Consider the following 21226-nt stretch of genomic DNA (forward strand, 5'->3'; position numbering starts at 1 on the left):
AAAGGTCGGTTTGATTTGGTAATTAGTAATTTGCCAGAAATACCCAAAGGAGAGGATGAATTAGTCGACCACTACCACCCCCCCCCCACAACCCAAACACTTGATTTGAGTGATTAAAAGCTACATAATTCTGAATCAGACACATTCTCACAGAGGTATAGACAAAAGCTGAATTTCAATGGATTTTATAAACTCGAGAAAGATTTTAACGAAGAAAGACTGAATACTCCCATCAACAGAAGGTATGGGTTCTAGGTTCCCCAGATACAGAAACCAAACTCCAGAGAAGGTATAAACAAAACTCTCAAGATGTATATCTGAACACTTCAGGCCACATCATCTGTAAAGCTTTAGGCTATTGTAAAAAATAAATTTTATTGTTATCTTTTGTTTATATGTCTCCTATATTTCCTACCATATTCATCCCCCACCATGTCCTGGAGAACATTCCTTATAATTAAGTTTCACAAAACTAAACATTTCAAAAAACATCTGATGATATATGCAATGTCTTATGCCCATGGTCTGCTGCTTCTACAAAAGAACATGGGAAGGTGTTTCCTCTCTCTTCCTTGGGGCCAAGATTGGTCTTTATAATTTCCCAGCATTCAGTTGTGATTGTTTTGCGGTTGTTCTTTAGATCACTGTACCTACTGTGTCTGCTTACTTCATTCTGCATCAGTTCAGTCTCTCCATCCTTCTGTCTTCATTTCTTACAGCACAGTAATTATTTCATTATTAAGATACCGCCATTTGTTAAACCACTTCCCCAAATGAAGAGCATCTACTTTGTTGCCAGTAATCATTATCAAGGCAACAAACAAACCTCAAGTTGTAATTGGTTGTCCTGGGTAGCCTAGCAACCTCAGGACCAAGGTCCAGTTCACATTGACGATGACCTGCCTGATTCAGATGAACTGAAAACCATCCTTCCAACATCACTGTATCTAGATAAATACCTAGGCTGCCTAGAACAGGAATTCTTAACCTTTTTGAGTACTGTACCTGGGGGAAACAGAAAGCAAGGAAAGCTAGGTTCTAGTTTGACACCAATTTCCAAGTAACACCTTTGAAGCTCTTAGAAACAGACAACCGAAAAGCCCTGTTAAGCCAGAGGGAAATTTTCTGTCATGTAAAACAAAACGTTGATGCTTGGAAGGAGGTAAGAAACAAGAAAGTGCAGGAGCCAGCAAAGCCATTTAAACACAACAACTGGAGCCTGGGCTGCAGGCTGTCCCCGTCACTGCCCTCCAGACAGAGCGATTTGTGCTGGGAAGAAACTGGAGAGAAGTTGGAGGTGGAAAGACTGGAGAGGCGGGCATGGGGCCCCAGTGGTCCCTTAATCTGCAGGGCTGTATTTTCGTTCAAACTCTGCCACGTCAAACTTCCTCTTACAGCCGGCATAATTCATATAGCGGATCTTTCCAAAGACCTCACGTTCCGCCCAGCCCTGGTCATGGATGCCACAGATGGACCACATGCAGCCTGTATCACAGGAAAGAAACAGAGGGAATAAATTAAAGGCAGCTAGGTGGCACAAGTCCAGAGTCAGGAAGAGCCGAGTTCAAATCCAACCTCAGACTAGTTTTGTGACAATGGATAAGTCACAGCCTTAGTTTCTTCTTCTGTAAAATGGGGGTAATAATAACACTTAACCTTCCAGGGTTGTTGTGAGGATCACTAAATAAGATCATTGTAAAAGCAGTTAACACAGTGCCTGACATATAATAAGTGCTATGTAAATGTTAGCTATTATTAATTCTAGCTGTGTGACCCTGAGCAAGTCACCTGTGTTTACCTCAATTTCTTCATCTGTAAAATGGGGTTCATAACAGCATCTACCTCCCAGGATTGTTGTGAGGATCAGATGAGGTGACTCACTGGTGAAACATCAGAACCAGAAAGGAGGCTAAATCTCCTTTTCTGAAAGTATTTAAAGAGGAGGAAAGGTCCCCCTACCCCAATTACCAAAGTGTTGCTTTGATTGCAATTGATGGTAATTTCAGTTGTGAACATCAGATTCAAATGCATTTCAGAAGAAAGTCCATCCAAGGCTATCCTGGATAATAGCAACAATAACATCATCACCAATATAACTGATTTAAGGTTTGCAAAGAGATTTACAAAGATCTCATTTTATCTTCACAATAACCCTGGGGAGGGGTATTATTATCCCCATTTTACACAAGGAAGCTAAAGCAAATGGAGGCTGAGTCCCTTGCCCAGGGTCACACAGCTAGTGTCGGAGGCAGGATTCGAACCCGGTTCTTTCAGACTAGCAGGCTAGCATTCTTATCACTGAGCCATCTGAGTACCTAAGGTCTGCCACAAGACTCAAGGGCATAAATTCGAGCTGAAAGGACTTCAGCAGGCACTTAATTCAGCCTGTTCATTTTACAGATGAGCCCAGAGAAGTCATCAGCACATAGCAAGGTTAAGGTGTGAATTCATTTCCTCTAAGTATACATCTAATGAGTTCTCCCTCTGCTGCTACAACACCGTACACTGAGGAAGAGGCAGGAATTCTAAGGGTACAGATTATCTGGACGAGTCACTTAACCCTGCCTGCCTCAGTTTCCTCATCTGCCAAATGAGCTGGAGAAGGACATGGCAAAACACTGGTGTCTTTGCCAAGAAAACCCAGATTGGGTCATGAAGAATAGGAACGTGCCTGGAAAACACACTCCTCACACTATGCACCTCTCCACTCAGGCCAAGGACAGAAACAAGACAGCCAAGACAGCGTGGGTATAGTAGGCACTGCTGATGCCGAGTCAACTTGGAAGGGGATTACGGCAACTAGGCACCGCAGGGCAAACAGTGCTGCTTCTAGAGTCAGGGAGAGCTGAGTTCAAATCCAGCTTCAGACACTGTGTGACCCTGGGGCAAGTCACTTAACCTCTATTTGCTTCAGCTGCAAACGGGACAATAACAGCACCTACCTCATAGCATAGCTGTGAGGATCAATTGAGATAATATTTATATTTATAAAAAGCGTTTAGCACAGTGCTGGGCAAACAGTAGGCACCATATAAATGCTCATTCCCTGCCCTTCCCCCTCTTTAGCAGAGAGCCTCAGTAATCCCATCTTTGGCCCTGTGCTGTTTATCAGTCAACAAACTTTTCTTTTTTTTTCTTTTTGGAGGGGGGAAGGTAGGGCAATTGGGGTTAAGTGACTTGCCCAAGGTCACACGGCTAGTAAGTGTTAATTTTCTGAAGTCGGATTTGAACTCAGGTCCTCCTGACTCCAGGGCCGGTGCTCTATTCATGGCACCACCTAGCCACCCCTCAACAAACTTTTATTAACAGCTCTATCGATGACTTACTTACCAAATTAGCAGATGAGAAAAGTTATTAGGAAGGGTAGGAAATTCAAGTGCATGGCAGAACTGCAAGCCCAAAGATGACACCTGTGCATTTTTGGATATAACCAATGTGGGAATTGGTTTTATTTGACTATGCATTATAAGGATTTTGTTTTCCTCTTTTCTCCAGATGGGGATGAGGGAGAGAATATAGATGCTTGTTAATTAAAAATATGATATTTTTTTAAAAGATGTCACCAGGCTAGATGGGTAGATTCTGTAATTCGATGCAGGGGAAGTAGAGAGGGGAAATGTTTCTGTGGCCACTGCCGCCAGCATGTAACAACAACAGCAATAATGATAAAACAAGAGCTGCCATTTATATGTGACTCTAAGGTTTGAGGAGCACTTTATAGGTGTTAACTCATCTGATAGAAAGCAGGGGTTTTTAATGTGGGGTCCATAGCTGGATTTCAGATGGTCCATGAATCTGGATGAGGAAAAAATGCATCTTTATTTTCACCAACCTTTGGTTTCCTTTGTGACTTATGCATTTTATTTTCTGCATTTAAAAACATCGTGAGAAGGGGTCTATACATCTTGCCAGACTGCCAGAAGGGTCAGACACCCACAGAAAGGTGGAGAACCCTGGTGAAGAGTCTGGAAGTTAGGGAGGGTCTGCAGATCTCTTTGGACATGAGGATCTTTCCAGTCGAAGAATTAACTATAGGAAAGACAGCAGGCAAGTAGGGAGCTAGGAATGAAATGACCAGCTGGACAGCACTAGCCCAGTCTCCTTTACTAGTGGGATACAGTAGAAACAGTACTAGATTTGGAGTCACGAACTGGGGTTCAAATTCTTGCTACCTGGTGGCCTCTGGGCAAGTCATTTAGACTTCTGGCCTTGCCTTCCTCATTTGTGAAATGAAGTGGTTGGACCAAAAAATCTCTCAGGTCTTCCAACTCTAACCCCATGAGCCTACGTTTAACTGTTTCTGCCCTTGGGCATTTTTACTCACAGAGTAAAGGGCCTGGAATCAGGGAGATCTGAATTCAAATCCAGTTGCAGACACTAACTAGCTATTTGATCTTGGGCAAGTGACTTAAGCTCTGTCCTCCTCGTTTCCTCAACTCTAAAAAGGCAATAATAATCGCATCTACTTCTCAGGGGTGTTGTGAGAACAAAATGAGCCATTTGTAAACTGTTTAACACAGTGTTTGGCACAAAATAGACACTTAATAAGTGCTTCCTTCCTCCCTCTCTTCCCCACTTCCTTCCTTTCCTCCTGAGCTTCCTTCTCCCATCCTCTCCCCTTCTTTCTCTCCTTCCTTCCCTTTCCCCTTCTTTCCTTCTCTCCCTTTCCCCTTCCATCTTCCCATTCCCTTCCACTCCTCTTCTTTCCCCCTTTCCTTCCTTCTCTCCTCCCTTCCATCCTCTTTCCTCCACTCCTCCCCTCCTTTTGTTCCTTCCTTCCTAACCTCCCTCCTTCCCTTCCCTGACCTAATCAAGAATTCCTCTATTGCCTATCACTAAAGACCCATACTTGGGGTGGCTAGGTGGCTCGGTGAATAGAGCACCAGCCCTGGAGTCAGGAGGACCTGAGTTCAAATCCAGCCTCAGACACCTAACTCTTATTAGCCCTGTGATCTTGGGCAAATCACTTAACCCTGATTGCCCCGCCTTTCCCCTCCAAAAAAACAATAAACCTTAAAGCACCATTAATAAAAATAATCACTAGATATCATCATTACCATTAAAAAAAAAGATCCATACTAAGCCTTTCCCCAAATGAAGTAGTGCTCATCTTTGGTACAGCAGGAGACCCCAGAAGGATCAGCCTTCAGGACTCAGCACAATCTATTCCTAGCTAACCAATAACCATCCTCACCTACATAGCCATTGGGATCCCTGCCATCCAGCTGAAACCGGTCATTGAGATAGATAGCAAACTCCAGGGCTTCCTCAGGGGAGCGGGTCCACTCCAGAATCTTCTTGGCCCAGTACATTCGGAGGAATCCATGCATCTTTCCTTCCTTCACCATCTGCATCTTCAGGGAGAAAAATAAATGCTGTACCATAGCTATTCATGCTAGGCAGGCCTCAGCCGGCAGTCCTGACCTCAGCTGGATAATCCCTTTGAGACAGAGAGAGAGCCCTGTCTCTGTACTCTGGGTAAATGGGTCTGAAGAAAACCAAAGGTAAAAATTAGCAGAGAGGTACAGACAGAGGCCTCTCAATTAGCTTTGATGAGCGTTTTACTTTTAGTAAACATGAAAGCAAGGATATCCTTGTGTCCCCCCGGGTCCATTCCCTGTCTCTCAGAAGGGCCATTTGTGCCTCACAAGTCCCACTAGAAAACAATCAGGACTGGAGGAACGAGGGCACATTGACTGTTGACCCCTCTGTGTTAACCCAGTCCGGGCGTCCCCCCTGCACGCTGTGCCTCACCCACGTTTGGGAAGAGTGGAGGTGTAGACAGTGCGGAGGGAATGGATGGGTGACCATGGGCGGGCAGAGTACCTGCGCAGCATTCCAGAGTGGATCGTGTGTCTTCCCAGACTCCAGCTGTTCCAAGGAGTACAGATGGGGTCTCTTGTCCTTGGCATGGAGCCTCAGAGTGGTCTGGGCCCAATCATAAGCACCTGGAGAGGGTCAATACTCCCCTATTAGTTTTCTCTCCCCTCCCCTCCCTTAAGCCTTAGTCACCTGCTCTCAATGGGTCTCTGTGGGAGAAGGAGGAAAGGCCTTCTTATGATGAAATGACAATGCTTCTTATCGGTCTGTTCTCTCCCCATCATATACATGGTCAACCTTCAGTGATCCACATGAATGGAAGGGAGAAAAGCAAGTCCCCAAGTCCCAACATTTATGGATATCTTGTGTTTTCACAACTTCATTTCCAAATATATCCCTCACCCTTCTTCCCTTATCCAGGGAGCTATCCCTTTTAAAAGAATAAATGGGGGGGGGAGAGAAAGTAAGCATAACTAACCAACATATCAACTGAGTGACAGTATATCTAATGTTCCATCTCCATGGGCCCCCACCTCTGCAAAGATGGGAAGTACATTTAAAAAAATCTCTTCAAGACAAGTTTGGTCATTATAATCACTGAGCATTCAACCATTCATTTTAATCTACTTTCCCACAAGCCAAAAGCACAATGTCCTATTTCTCTGATCCTACTCAGTGCCTTTGGGTCGTGAAACAGCAAACTGGTGAAAAACCAAACAAAGGGATCTGGCAACTCAGAAACTGGATAATTAAGAGGTTCTATTTCTTGTCTGATTAAGCTGGATGAAATGTTATTGTTACTGTTGTCTTTCAGTCATGTCCCCCTTCATGACCCCCTCTGGGGTTTTCTTGGCAGAGATACTGAAGAGGTTTGCCATTTCCTTCTCCAGTTCATTTTACTGATGAGAAAACTGAGGCAAACAGGGTTAAGTGACTTGCCCAGGGTCACACAGCTAGTAAGTGTCTGAGGCCGGATTTGAACTCATGAAGGTGAGCCTCCCTGACTCCACGCCTCTGTCCACTGTGCCACTTAGCTGGCCAATGAGCTACCTAGCTGTCTCTATACACACATTATACAATGTTACACATATAAAACATTACATATATACACTCACATGTATTATTATACATATATGTTTACACAGAGAGAGAGGGAGATAATCTAGGGTCTGGGGTTGGCCTGAAACTCTGGTCTTCACTCCAGGTCCAGAAAGTTCCATCTACTTCACTACCTAATCAGATCATAGAGAAGTGTGAATGCAATTGAGGACTCCTCCCTGGGATCAACGACCACACCCTTCACGTAAGAACAGTGCTCTCAGGTTATAAACACAGTTTTATGATCCCCCCAAAAGTGGGCACAGGAAAGTACAGAAGGTGTTCTAGAAAGAGTTAGTGGTGCTATGTAAGGGGCACTTGTAAGAGGAATGGTAAGAGAGATTAGAAATTGGGCCGCTAGGTGGCGCCACAGTGCACAGAATCAGGATTGATTCATCTTCCAGAGTTCCAATCCAGCCTCGGACACTTACTAGTTTGTGTGACCCTGGGCAAGTCACCTAACCCTGTTTGCCTCAGTTTCCTCATCTGTAAAATGAATCAGAGAAGGAAATGGCAAACCACTCTAGTGTCTTTGACAAGAAAACCCCAAATAGGGTCACAAAGAGTGTATATATATATGAATATATATATATATATATATATATATACACACACACACACACTTCTCAGACCCAGAAGGCATCCCAACTGTGGTGACTCAGTGCCCAATTAGAAATTAACAGCAAGCTTCCCTTAATGGGCTCCAGGTGATGCCTATTAATGGGGGGGAAGATCTCATATCCCATTAATTACACCTTGGTGGACCTCTCAGTGCTCTAGACCATCCTCTAAGACTACCAGTTGCAGAGAAGATGCTATTAACATTGGTAGAGGGAGTTTCTTTATGTGGGAGTTCTTATAGAAGGGATTCTAAATCAAGTTTCATTTAGACTAGATAACGTTTAAACTTAACAATTATTTTTTTCAAAAATTTTTGAGAATGTGTGGTCAATGAAGAAATACAGATCTCACGGGCAATGGGGAAGGACTGGGGGACATCTCCCTGCAACACGCCACAGGGGTTGAGAGATGCATGGCTCTCCTAAGCACTGGAAAGGATCACCTCTATGCTGCACTGAGCCTTGCACAGATTTTAGGACTGACAAGGGTGGACTGAGGGCTCCTGCAGCAGTTTTAGCACCCCCTGCTTGAGTTCTTAAGAGGCTGAACCCAGTTAAGCCCAAGCCTTTCCTAAAGCTGGAGCTGACAGGCTGCCTGGGTCCAGCTCAGGAGGAAGCAGCCTCAAGGCATCCAGTCCAGTATTCCCCAAAAACAGAGCCTGGGGCTGGCTGCGGCCCAGTAGAGCTCCAACCTAGCCCTGCCCAAGCAGAGAGGGCAGCCTCAGGAACTCCAGACAGGGTCCAGCAGGGCATCAGTGACCTGAGCTGCTGGGGAAAGTCCCTGGGCAAATCGAGTCCGAGCAGTGCCTGAAGCCTATGGTGGGTGCCCAGCACAGGAGTGACCTGTGATTCCAGTACCAGAGGGAAGTGCCCCAGGAGCATTCCAGAAGGGAGAAGCCCTGGAGAGACATGATAACAGGGGGCCCCCAGGCAGAGCACAACACAGGCATTCCTGGAGTCCCTAGAAAGAGGGGCCTGGTCAGGCCCTGTACACCCCATTCTGTTGCAGAGCTCCATCAAGAGTCTTCCCATGGAGCAAACCAAGGAAAACTGAACACCATGAAGAAATTACTTGTTTTGAGACACTGTTCAGGTAAACCCTGAAGTGGAGATTAATCCCATAAGTCCAAATAAGCTTCAGAGAAAAAAAATGTCCTGGCTACAAACTATAAGAGTATCTAAAGAAAATAAAACAAGAGACAGAGAATTGAAAAGGTAGAGAGGAAAGATTAGTAAGGAAACAGACAGTGGGAAACCTCCCACAAGAACTGAATGCCTTGAAAATTAGAATAGGTCAGAGAGAAAACAATTCAATAATACAGCAAGAAGTATCAAGACAAAACCAAAATACTGAAGATGGAAAAAAAAACAGAAGAAAATCTAAGAAATATAGTATAAAAAACAAGTGACCTAGAAAGCAGGTCAAAGAGAGAGACAATCCAGAATTATCAGATGATCTAAAAATTATGATCAGAAAAAGACTGGATACTGTATTTCACAAAGTTGTAAATGAAAATTGCCCAGAAATAGAGAGCCAAGTGAAAACAGAGATTCTAACAATTGCTTCTGAAAAAGATATCCCCAAATGAAATCTCCCTAAAATTTCATAACCCAAATCCAGAGTTTCCAGGCCAGAGAAAAATATACTCCAACTAGCCAAAAGAGAGGAATTCAAATACAAGGAGCCACAATAAAGATTACATAAGACTTAACAGCTGCCATTATAAATGAGAAAAGAGTTTGGAATATGATATTCCAAAAGGCAAGAGATAAACGTTTACAACCAAGGAAAACCCATCTAGCAAAACTAAGTATACAAGAGAAAAATAGCCCTTTAGTGGAATAAAGGATTTCCAAATATTCCTGATAAAAAAGACCAGAATTGAGTAGTCATTTTTTTTTCTTTTTTGGAGGGGGGAAAGCAGGGCAATTGGGGTTAAGTGACTTGCCCACAGTCACACAGCTAGTAAACGTTGTGTCTGAGGCCAAATTTGAACTTAGGTCCTCCTGACTCTAGGGCTAGCTCTATTTACTGTGCCACCTAGCCACCCCAACTTGAGTAGATATTTAGAAATAGAAATGAAGGTGTCCAGAGAAACAAAGAAAGGTATGCACCATTGTATAAATGAAAGGGAATATTTGGGGATGAATTTTTCCCATGTCAATAGAGAGATATAGAAAAAATGTCTTCTCAGAACTCTAATATGAGATGGTCTATAGGTATTCTTATTCTATTTTCGTGGTCTTAGGAGAAGACAAAAATAGGAGGGAAAGGAGACCATACTGGGGAAGAATGGGAAGGAGATTGCTACTGCATAACAAAATTGCTTAAGATGAAGAGTATATAGCCATCGCTGAGGGATGAAGGAAACAGGCAAACCATGAACTTCATTTTCATCTGAACTGGATAAGGGAAGATTAAATACAATTAACTCCTCCACCTCCCGAAAGAAGGAAACCTCTCTATAGAAATATGTTGAGAAGGAAATCAGAAAGAACAAGGACAAGAAGGATAGGTAGGCAAAACAATTTCAAATGTTGGAAGAGGGAAGATTAAAAGAAAAGGATGAAAGAGTAAAAACGTGGGATTGATAGCAAGGTAAAAGGATCTATAACAGAAGAAACAGACTGTTTCATTTATAAGACCACAAACAAATTCCTGCTCTTCTAGCACCTTCTTAATTACAAAGAGAGAGATGGGAATAAAGAGAGGAAAATTTACAGGACAGGATGGAGGGAAATACACAACCGACAAGTTCATGAATGGGATGAATTTGCCAAAAGATAAGCAGAATGTGACTATGTTGGTCATAAGAAACACACACAAAACAAAAAGATCATAGTTAACTGAGTTAAAAATGAGAGGCTGGAGCAAAATCAGATGAACTCAAAAAAGCAAGGGAAGAAATCATAATTTCAGACAAAGTTATAGTGAATGTAAAAAAGGATAAAAAGAGATAAATAGGGAAATTACATTATGATTAAAGGCACTGAAGATAGTGAATCAATATCAATATTTAACAACACAGTACCTAATACTTAAAGGAAAGTTTAATTAAATTGGAGATAGGAATATATAATAAAAGTATAATTGTAAAGGAATCTAATGTACCCATTTCAGATCTAGATAAAAGATTTTATCAAAAGATAAAGAAGTTAAGGATCTGAACAGAACTTTAGAAAAAATTATAGATAATAGATTTCAGGCAATTACTAAATGGAAACAAAATGGAATTTATATTTTCAGCCATACATAGCACCTTTACAAAAACTGAACAGATGTTGTGGTATAAAGATTGTTTTATACTGAATCTTCTCTTATGGTCTGCTATATGGCAGTTTTTTTTTCTTTTCTCATTTTGCTTTTAAGTTTAAAATTTAAAAATTTACCAAAAAAAAGAAAAGAACAAATCAGTGAATTCAGCATGTAATTAAAAAAAAAACCTGAACCACAACTAATAAAAAAATCCCCAACTAAGTAACAAACTAGAAATTATGAAAATTAAAGAAGTGATTATTAACAAAAGTGACAGCAAAAAGAACAGTGAATTGATAAATAGAACTAGGAGGTGGTTTTTAACAAAATTAACGAAAGAGATAAACTGAAGATCTAGTTTAAAAAAACAATAAGGAAAAAATTTTCATATCAAAATGAAAAAGTAGGACTTACAGCAACTGAATTGGAAATAAAGGGAATTATTAGACACTATTTTTCCTAATTATATGCCAACAAAATTGATAACTCAGAAATACACTTTAATAATAACCAGGTTAACAAAGGAAGAAATAGACTATTTAAATAGCACAATGTCAGAAAAAGAAATTGAAAAGTGAAAAATTAACTCCTAAAGAAAAAAATCCAGGACTATATGGAATCACAAGTGAATTCTATCAAACATTCCAAAAACAATTAATTCCAATACTATATAAACTGCAATAATAAGAAAAGAATATAGTCTTGATTCATAACCAGGGAAAAGCTGAGAAACCTACCCCCACCAATATCCCTAGTCAACATTAATACAAACATTTTGAGTACAAAATTAGAAAGTAGGCTAAAAAAATGTGTTAAAGACAACATACTATGACCAGGTTGCATTTATATTAGGAATATAGGGTTAGTTCAACATAAGTAAGAATATAAATATGATAAGCCATGTGCATAATATAAAGAAAATCCTATAATTTAGAAAGAAAACCCTATGATTTATATCACTAGATGCCAAAAAGGCTTCTGACAAAATCCAACACTCATTTCTATTAAAAGTTCTAGAAGTTATAGGAATAAATAGACCTTTACTAATATAGTAAATAGGATTTATCTAAATTCAAAGGCAAACATTATATGTAATGGAGAAAAGTTAAAAGTTTAAAAAGTTTCCAATAAAAGCAGATGAAGCAAGAGTGCCCATTATCACAACTACTACTTAATAATCCTAAAAAAGTTAGCTACAGCAAAAAGAAAAAAAGTAGTAGACTAAGCATAAGCAAAGAGAAAAAATTATTGCTTTTTATAGATGACATGACTAAAAATGAATTGAAATAACTAATTTCAGCAAAGTTTCAGACAACAAAATAAATCCAAATAAACCATCATCTTGTATATAACCAATAAAACGTACTAAGATGAGCCAGAAAGAGAAATTAAATTTAAAATAACTACAGAACTATGAAATACTAGGAATGTATATTCAAAGATTTACAGAGGGACTCTATGAATCTAATTACAAAACATTCTGCAGAGATAAAGACAGACCTAAATAGGGAAATATCAATTGCTCATGATTAGTTATTCAGTAATGGACCAATCAAATCCCCAAAAGAAGAATGCCTAGAACTATAAAAATAGCAAGGAAATTCATATGAAGAGATCTCTAACTACATTACAAAGCAGTAATCATTAAAACGATTTGTTACGTGTTAAAAAAGAGAGAAGTTAAATCAGTTGAACAGATCAGGTATACAATATATAGAGAAGTAAAATTAAAAAACAAAAACCACAATAGTATTTGTTAAATTAAAAAACCTTAGTTACTGGGGAAAAGACCCACTATTTGGGGAAAAAAAATACTGCTGGGAAAACTGGGGCATAGTCTGGCAGAAATCAGGTTTAGACTAACACCTCACACCATATACCAAGATAAACTCCAAATGTATACATGACCCAGTTTTAAAATCATACCATAAACAAATTAGAGGAGAGCAAGGGAGAAATTACCTTTCAGATCTACAGATGGGGAAGAGGTCATGATTCAACAAGTGAGAAAGACAGCCTCTAGGCACAGTGTCTCGCACACAGTAGGCTCTTAATATTTGCTGACTATTGATTATATAAAATTAAAATTTCTTTACATAAACATATCTAATATAGCAAAAATTAGAAGGGAAATAGCTAACTTGGAAAAATCTTTGACACAAGTTTCTTTGATATATCGGTATTGTTTTTAAGATATATTAGGAACTGATTAAAGTTATAAGACTAAGACCCATGGCCCAGCAACTCTGACCACTAGCTTGGTCAAAAAAGTATGAAGAGATAATTTTCAAAGGAAGATATCCAAGCTATAAGCTACCATATGAAAAAAATTGCTCTAAATCACTAATAATCAGAGAAGTACAAATTAAAGCAACTTTAATTTGAAGTTCCATCTCATATGTATCAGATTGGAAAAGATGGCAGAACAGGAAAATGAAAACTGTTTGACAGACTATGGGAAAACAGCTGCATTAGTGTACTCTTAGGGAGTTGTGTATAAGGTTCGTGTAATAATCACTGATATGTGAACATGTGAATAATCATTTTGGAAAGCAACTTGGAACTTTGCCAGGAGACTTACCAAATTGTGCCATACATTTTGGCCCCACTACTAGGATTATAACCCTAAAGAAATGAAAGAAGAAAAAACCTTACGCACAAAAATATTTAAAGTCACTCTTTTTATAGTAGCCCCAAATTAGAAAATAAGGAGGTATCTTTCTACTGTGGAATGATGAACAAATGTGTATATGAATTTAATGGAATATTATTATGCCATTTGAAATAATAAACAATTTTAGAGGAAACTGGGAAAATCTTTATGAACTGATATAATTCAAAGTGATTAGAACTACAGGAACAACTTATACAATAACATTATAGAGAAAAACAAGTTTGAAAATGTTTAGACCTCCAGTCAATGCAATCATAAACCAAGAGTCCAAAAGACTGAAGGAGTGTACCATTCACCTCCTGATACAAAGGTGATGAACTTAAAATAAGTAAACATACGTTTTGGGATACAGCTCATGTGGGAAATTGTTTTGCCAGACTATGTAGCCATGTGTTAAGGGATTTTTTTAAAAATTTGCTTGAAACTAAAGAGGGGAAGGGAGGATGAATTTTTTTTAACTTGGAAGAAAAAAGAGAATCATGAACAGCAAGACAAATGTCCAAAGACCAGAAATAGATAAAATTTCCCAATTTTTAAGAGGGGGAGGGATAATGAAGATTCCAGAAACTTCTGACTAATAAACTTGATGCCACTCCCCAGCAAAACATGAAAACATATTATTATTATTATTATTTTGCTTTTTTTTGGAGGGGGGAAGGTAGGGCAATTGGGGCTAAGTGACTTGCCCAAGGTCACATGGCTAGTAAGTGTTAAGTGTGTCTGAGGCCGGATTTGAACTCAGGTCCTCCTGACTCCAGGGCTGTTGCTCTATTCACTGTGCCACCTAGCCACCCCTATGAAAACACATTATTAAGCAGATATTTTATGAGCACTTAGAAAAGAAAGTATCAAAAACAAGGAGTTAAGAGAAACTCACTACAAACAATCAGTACCAAACTCTTAATTTCCTTTTTTTTTTATAAAGGGGTAAATCAGGATGTCATAAACACATTTTAATTTCGTCAAAGTATTTGGCAAAGTCTTTATTTCCTGTAAACAAAATAAAGTGTTAGTACAATTTAGTAGATTTGTAGTATCTGAACAGCTATATCTAGAGTTGATTAATGAACCCATGCCAATTTGGAGAGAGGCTTAATGCAATGCTTTTGTCCTTGGACTTATCCTGTTCAAAATTTTTGCCAACTTAGAAGATAATCTATATAGAACACTTTTTTTTTTTCTTTTTGGACCGGGGAGGGCAGGGTAATGGGGGTTAAGTAAGTGACTTGCCCAAGATCACACGGCTAGTAAGTGTTAAGTGTCTGAAGCCAAATTGGAACTTAGGTCCTTCTGACTCCAGGGCCGGTTCTCTATTCAATGTGCCACCTAGCCACCCCCACAGCATACACTTATTAAATGTACAGATGATGCAAAGCTAGAAGCAATAATAAATAATTAAATCACAAAATCAAAATATAGAACAACAAACAGGTTACAATAGGCTGAATCTGAAAGCAATAAATGAAAAGTCCCATGGTTAAGTTTAAAAAATAAAAGACACTAGGACACAGTGACAGAGATCTGACTCAAGAATGGTTCATGTGAAAAAAAAAAAACAACCCTGAGAATTTTATTTGTTAATAAGTTCTTCATTAAGGTCCACAGTATGAAACAGCTCCTGAAACGCAATTAACCTAATCTTAGGCTGAGTTATTAAAAATCTGGATCTAGATCATAAGAGATAAACTGAACAAATGGAGAAAGAAGATTTGAAGGTGTATTGACCACAAGAGAAGGCAAAGGACATTTGGGGGGCTGAGTGCCTACTATGTACCAGATATTGCACTAAGCCTTTTACAAGTATTATCTCATTTGCTTAGATAGTATTGACTTCCCAAACTCCTCCATCCCCATATAAGGGTTTGAGGGGTGGTATTTACCTTCTAACTTGTCATAGTTCTTATTGTAGAAGCAAAAGTTGTCCGCCAGCTCCCTCCTCACCACGGCCTCTTCTACAAAGTTAGCCACAGAATCTGGGTATCGGCTTCGATGTTTCTGCACTTCCAGAATGGCTCGCTGAACTGAGACTTGCCCTGGCAGGACAGGAGGAGAGAGTCAGGACGCCGGAATTTGGAGAAAACAGAAGAAAAAAAAAGAAAAAGAATATGGAAAATTAGGCTAGCCCTATGCTCCCCACGACCCTGGAGACACCCAGCACACCACCAATGATGGACAGAGCCAGGCCAGTCCTTGACTCACTGTATCTCTCTACAAAGACATCACTAGACACAGGGCTATAAAACAGTTTTAAATCCAATTCAGCATCTCCCTCTCTGAGCCACCTTTCCTATAAATTGGTTCTTAAATACTTGGCTCTCCACCATGGCAGAAACTCACAGATCCAGAGCAGGTTGGGCTCTTAAGGGTCCAACACCCTCACTTTACAGATGAGAAAACTGAGGCCCAAAGAGGTTTACTGATTTGCCAGGGTCACACAGCTGCCATCGTATCTGAGGCAGAATTCGAATACAGATCTTCCTGACTCCAAGTCCAGCTCTATCTGCAGTGGCAGCAGCATCGGTCATCACCATCACCACCACCATCATCACCATGGCTAACATTTATATATTGTTTACTATGTGTCAGGCACGATGTTAAGCACTTTACAACTATTATCGCAGTTTTATCCTCATGAGTCTGGGAGGAAGGTGCTATTGTTAAACTTATTTTATAGATGGGGGAACTGAGGCAGAGTTTTAGTGATTTGCCCAGGGTCACACAGTTAGTATCTGAGGCAGGATTCAAATGCAGGTCTCCCTGGCTCCCAGTCCAAAGCTCTGTCCCACAAATGCCGAGCTGGCAGAGGGCCAATCGCAGGACAGCTGTTTTGTAAATATAGGTGCCAAGAAAGTAGATGGAGTGCTTGGGAAGCAACACTGTATTATGGATAAAACACTGGACCTGGAATCAGAAAGACCTGGGTTCTAATCCTGTCTTACTAGCAGTGTGGCCTTGGGCATGTAACCCTCTTCAGATCTCAATTTTATCTTCTGTCAAAAGAAGATCTGGACTTGACTTCCAGTGTCAAATATATGTTCCCATGGAGTCACTTAAACTTTTTCATCCTGTTTCCTCATACATAAAATGAAAGGGTTAGACTCAGTCTTTAAGGTCCCTTCCAGCTCTGAAGTGATGACCTGAGGAGCCGACAACTGAGATCAGAGTCACATTACAGAAAGTAATAGAAAGGATCTTGGAATCTTAAACTGAGCAAAGCGCTGCTTTTCATGCTTCCTCTCTATTCCTCTCCACCCCCATCTTGTAGAACAAGGGTTCATAAGCTCTTTTGTGCCCTGGTTCCTTCTTGTAGTCTGGGGAAGCCTACGGACCCACCTCAGAGCAATTTTTTATTTTTTATTTTTATTTTTAACAGTTATAATTTTAAAACATTATACATTACACATGTAATATATAATTATATGACTAGCAAGTTTGAAACTAATTCAACAAAAATGATAAATATAACTTTAACATTCTTTTTAAATTTTGAAGAACCATGGGTTTAAAACTTTTTTAACAATTATAATTGTTCATATATTATATCTAATAAGTTTGAAACTAATCAAATAGAAATCACAAATATAATTCTATTTTAATTTTGGAGAATGATGTTTTTATTTAGCAGTTATAACTGTTAATATATCATATATTACACATATATATATAATTATGTAGCTAGCAAGTTTGAAACTAATCAAGTAGAAATAATAAATATAACATTTACTTTTTATTTCTTAGAACAATTTTTATATATTTTAATGGTTATAACTGTTAATATGCAATTATATAGCTAGCAAGTTTGAAATTCATTAAATAGAAATCATAAATGTAACTTAAATATTTTTTAATTTTGAAGAACATTATTTTTATGTTTTATTTTTAAGTTATACTTGTTTGTATATGTTGCATACATAACATAATTATACAGCTAGTAGGTTTGAAAGTAATCAAATAGAATTCATAAATATAATATTTTTTATTTAAAAGAACAATTATATATATATGTATTTTTTTTTTTTTGCTTTTTGGAGGGCAATTGGGATTAAGTGACTTGACCAAGGTCCCATGGCTAGTTTTTGTGTTAAGTGTCTGAGGCCACATTTGAACTCAGGTCCTCCAAATTCCAGGGCCAGTGCTCTATTCACTGTGCCACCTGGCCGCCCCAAATTTTTTAATATTTTAATAGTTATAACTGTTAGCTAGCTATATAGCTAGCAAATTTGAAACTCATTAAATAGAAATCACAAATATAACTTTAATATTCTTTTTTTCATTTTGAAGAGCAATATTTTCAAATGTCTAAAATAAAATACATAGGATTACAAAGAAAACAAATTATATTGAAATAGTTATCAAAAACAATTTTAAAAAAAGTTTACAGACTCTGTTTAAGAAACCCTGTTCTAGAGCCAGCCAAATGATGAGAGAATGAAACTGTGGGGTCCTAATGATGTGAAGGAAGAAAAGAAGGTTTAAGTGAAGGCTCACCGAAGTGGAACCAGGGGGAGAGGTTGCTCAGAGCGTCCTTGTTGGGGTTATTTCGGTCAGACCCAAAGTACGGCAGCCTCTCAGCAATGAAGGACTGCAACATGGTCAGGCCTGAGGCCGTGCCCGGCTTGGCCCAGGATACCTCCTTCACAGATCGATCCACCTGCAGCCCGGCCCGGCAGCCATTCCAGTCCACAGGCTGTGCTCAGGAAGGGGAACGAGAAACAGTGATTACAGTTACATCCCTCCCATCTACAGCATGCAGACCTCAGGCACATTATCCGACCTACTAACATAGACTCCCGGGGCCTTGACATCTGCCTTCAGATACACCCTCCTTTATCCAGCTTTTTCATCCTTTTTACAGCTGATTTTCTCTATGAGCTGTCTTCCTTAGTTAGACTGAGATCCCTGAGAGCAGGAATTGTCTTTAAAACATTTTTTTTTAAATTTTAATTCCTTTTTAAAAAAATTTCAATTTTTTTTTATGAACAAAAATCTTATTTTCTCTCTTTCTCAGCTCCGTTTCACACTGCCCCTCCTTACCCCATGACTGTCTTATTTTTTCTTTCTGTACTTCTAGGATCTAGCACAGTGTTTGGCAGATAATAAATACTCAATAAATACATTTTTATTCATTCATTCAAAAGATGGACACTCTACCTCAAAGAGAGAGTCATGAAATCTCTGAGTTGGAAGGGACCTCAGAGGTCCTGTTCAACCTGAACAGAAACAACCCTGACTAGTAGCTGGTGATCAACCAGCCTCCCCTTGAAGACTTCTGGAAATAAGGAATTTAAGTCGTCCCATGGTAGCCCACAGCATCTTAGGACAGCTACAAATGTGAAATAAGAAGCCTTTACTTAGACGGAACTCAATCCACATTGGTGTAACTTGGGGTCACAGGTCCAGAGCTAGAATGGACCATGGGGATTATCTATCCAGCTCCCTCATTTGACAGGTGAGGAAACTGAGCCTACAGAGGTTGAAGTGACTTGCCCAAAGTCACAGAGCTAGGAAGTAACTAAACCAGGTTTAGAGCCCATGCCCTTGATTCCAAATCCAGCGTTCTCACTCCGAAGAATGAGTCTAATCCTTCCCCCATGTGACACTCATTCAAGTATCTTAAGACTGATGCTGTGCTTCCCTCCTTCCCCAAACCCAAATTCTTCTCTTCCCTATACTAGATGGCCTCATTTTCTTCAAATGGCCCCCACTTCAAGTGCCCTCAGTATCCCACTGCCCAGCCTCTGGGCGCCCTCCAGTCTGTTCACGCGGTTCCTAAAAGGTACACTAAGGCCTGAATACAACACCCCAGACACCTCCATTCTTCTAAGGCTCCCAAGCTTGTAACATGAGCATCATTCTCAACTTTTCACTATCCCCTACAACCCATGTAATCCAATCAACTGCCAAAGCAATTACCTTAATTTTAACCCTCATCACCCCTTGCCTAGACTACTTTTTTTTTATTTCTTTTTTTTTTTTGGCTTTTTTGGAGGGGGGAAGGTAGGGCAATTGGGGTTAAGTGATTTGCCCAAGGTCACACAACTAGGTTTTTTTTTGTGTATGTTAAGTGTCCGAGGCTGAATTTGAACTCAGGTCCTCCTGACTCCAGGGCCGATCCGCTATTCACTACACCACCTAGCTGCCCCCTCTTTGACATTTAAAGTCCCTTTCAACCTGGTCCTAACCTCTCCTTCCAGCCACATTTATTGATTTAAACAGCACTTATGTTAATTTTTATTAAAATTTCTATTTACATAAATTATAAACCTGATATATAAAATTTTATATTAATATTTGTTACTGCATCTTCTGTACTCTGCAATCTAGTAAACTCAGTATTTCTGTAATCTTTACATATAGCCCTTCCTCTCCCACATCTTTGCTACTGAGTTGGTCATCTTTCATGCCTAGAATAACTCCTTCACCTCTCTTCTTTCTAGACTCAGCTTAATCACTACCTTCCTTTTTTTTTCCCCAAAATTTTATATTTTATTTTTTCTGCAATTACATGTAAAAACAAAAATTTTGAGTTCCAAATTCTCTCCCTCTCCTTCCCCCTCAATGAGAAGGGAAGCAATTTGATGTGGATTGTATATGCACAGTCTTGTAAACCATATTTCCATATTAGCCATGTTGCAAAGGAAAATTCAGACCAAAAAATCCAAGAAAAATAAAGTAAAAAAAGTATGCTTCAATCTGTATTCATGTGCCATCGATTCTTCCTCTAGAGCTGGAGAGCATTTTTTTCATTTTAAGTCCTTCAGAATTGTCTTGGATCATTGTATTGCCAAGGAGAGCTAAGGCTATCATAGTTAATCATCAAACAATGCTGCTGTTCCTGTGTACAATGTTCTCCTGGTTCTGCCCCCTTCATTTCAAGCACCCCCTTCTACATAAAGCCTTCCCCAGACATCTCTGTGCCAAGCTAACCCTCAACTTCACTCTTTGAGCTTTTGCCTTATTTTACTGAGGACTCCACACCACTTCCCAACCACAACAATGGCACCCCACCTTTTCTGACTCAAAGACAGTTTTATTTTGGGGGGAAACTGTATCCCAATGTCTAGCACAGTGCTTGGCACACAGTGGGAACTTAAGAATTAAGATACTGACTAATGATGTGGTCTGACTTGAGCATGTGGTAGTGGGACTTCAGAGAAGGAGGTAGAGATATCCCAGTCCTGTAAGGAATTTTACTCTGGGCAGACACATCATAAGGTTGTATAAAATAGTCATTTTTGAGACAAACTCCCGGGCTTTGCTGCTAACTTTCCCCAGTGCCCGTTATGTTAATTCCCTGGTGCCTCAGGTTTTCATCTTGTCTTCAAAAAATAATTTACAAGACAGGTCTTTGAATCCTTCACTAGCCCACCCCCAGCCCTCCCTGAAGGCAAGGGCACATCCTACCTCGGCCTGAATGTTTGAAGGATATGGATGACATATAACAGGGGGAAACTCGGTAAGAAAATGAGGAAGCCGGTCATGGATCTTGTGTCGGATGGTTCGAGCACCATATTCCTGCTTGTCAGATGCTACCCAGCATGGAACAATGTTGTGGGCATCTACCTGAGGAAGAACCAGTCGGATTATAAACTCCCTGTGCATAGAAATCAGACCTCCTATACCCCACAATGCTCCGTGTAATGCTTTGTACACATCAGCTAGTTAGAAGCCAAGTTTCCTCCTGGATCCAGTTGTTGCCTTCTAGCCTCTGCTAGTAGCCTTTGCAAATCTCAGAGAAAACCGTTTTATCTTACATCT

At 39.7% G+C, this 21226-nt stretch overlaps 1 protein-coding gene across 2 annotated transcripts in view; it reads right to left on the minus strand.

Annotated features, from left to right (window-relative positions):
- Window positions 1-1207: 1207 nt before the first annotated feature.
- Window positions 1208-21226, minus strand: part of LOC138143740 (deoxyribodipyrimidine photo-lyase) — a 28488-nt gene continuing 8469 nt past the window's right edge. For both annotated transcript variants that reach the window (XM_069065004.1, XM_069065003.1), the window contains 6 exons: window positions 20873-21031; window positions 17957-18155; window positions 15349-15501; window positions 5827-5948; window positions 5195-5354; window positions 1208-1485 (listed from right to left, as the gene is read on the minus strand). In XM_069065004.1, coding sequence (XP_068921105.1) covers window positions 1340-1485; window positions 5195-5354; window positions 5827-5948; window positions 15349-15501; window positions 17957-18155; window positions 20873-21031 — 939 coding nt within the window. In that variant the 3' untranslated portion in view covers window positions 1208-1339. The remainder of the gene's footprint in view (window positions 1486-5194; window positions 5355-5826; window positions 5949-15348; window positions 15502-17956; window positions 18156-20872; window positions 21032-21226) is intronic.

This window comes from Petaurus breviceps, unplaced genomic scaffold (assembly GCF_028583685.1).
Source record: "Petaurus breviceps papuanus isolate PSGF00001 unplaced genomic scaffold, PetGlider_PUasm1.0 90654, whole genome shotgun sequence".
Classification (NCBI taxonomy): Eukaryota; Metazoa; Chordata; class Mammalia; order Diprotodontia; family Petauridae; genus Petaurus; species Petaurus breviceps.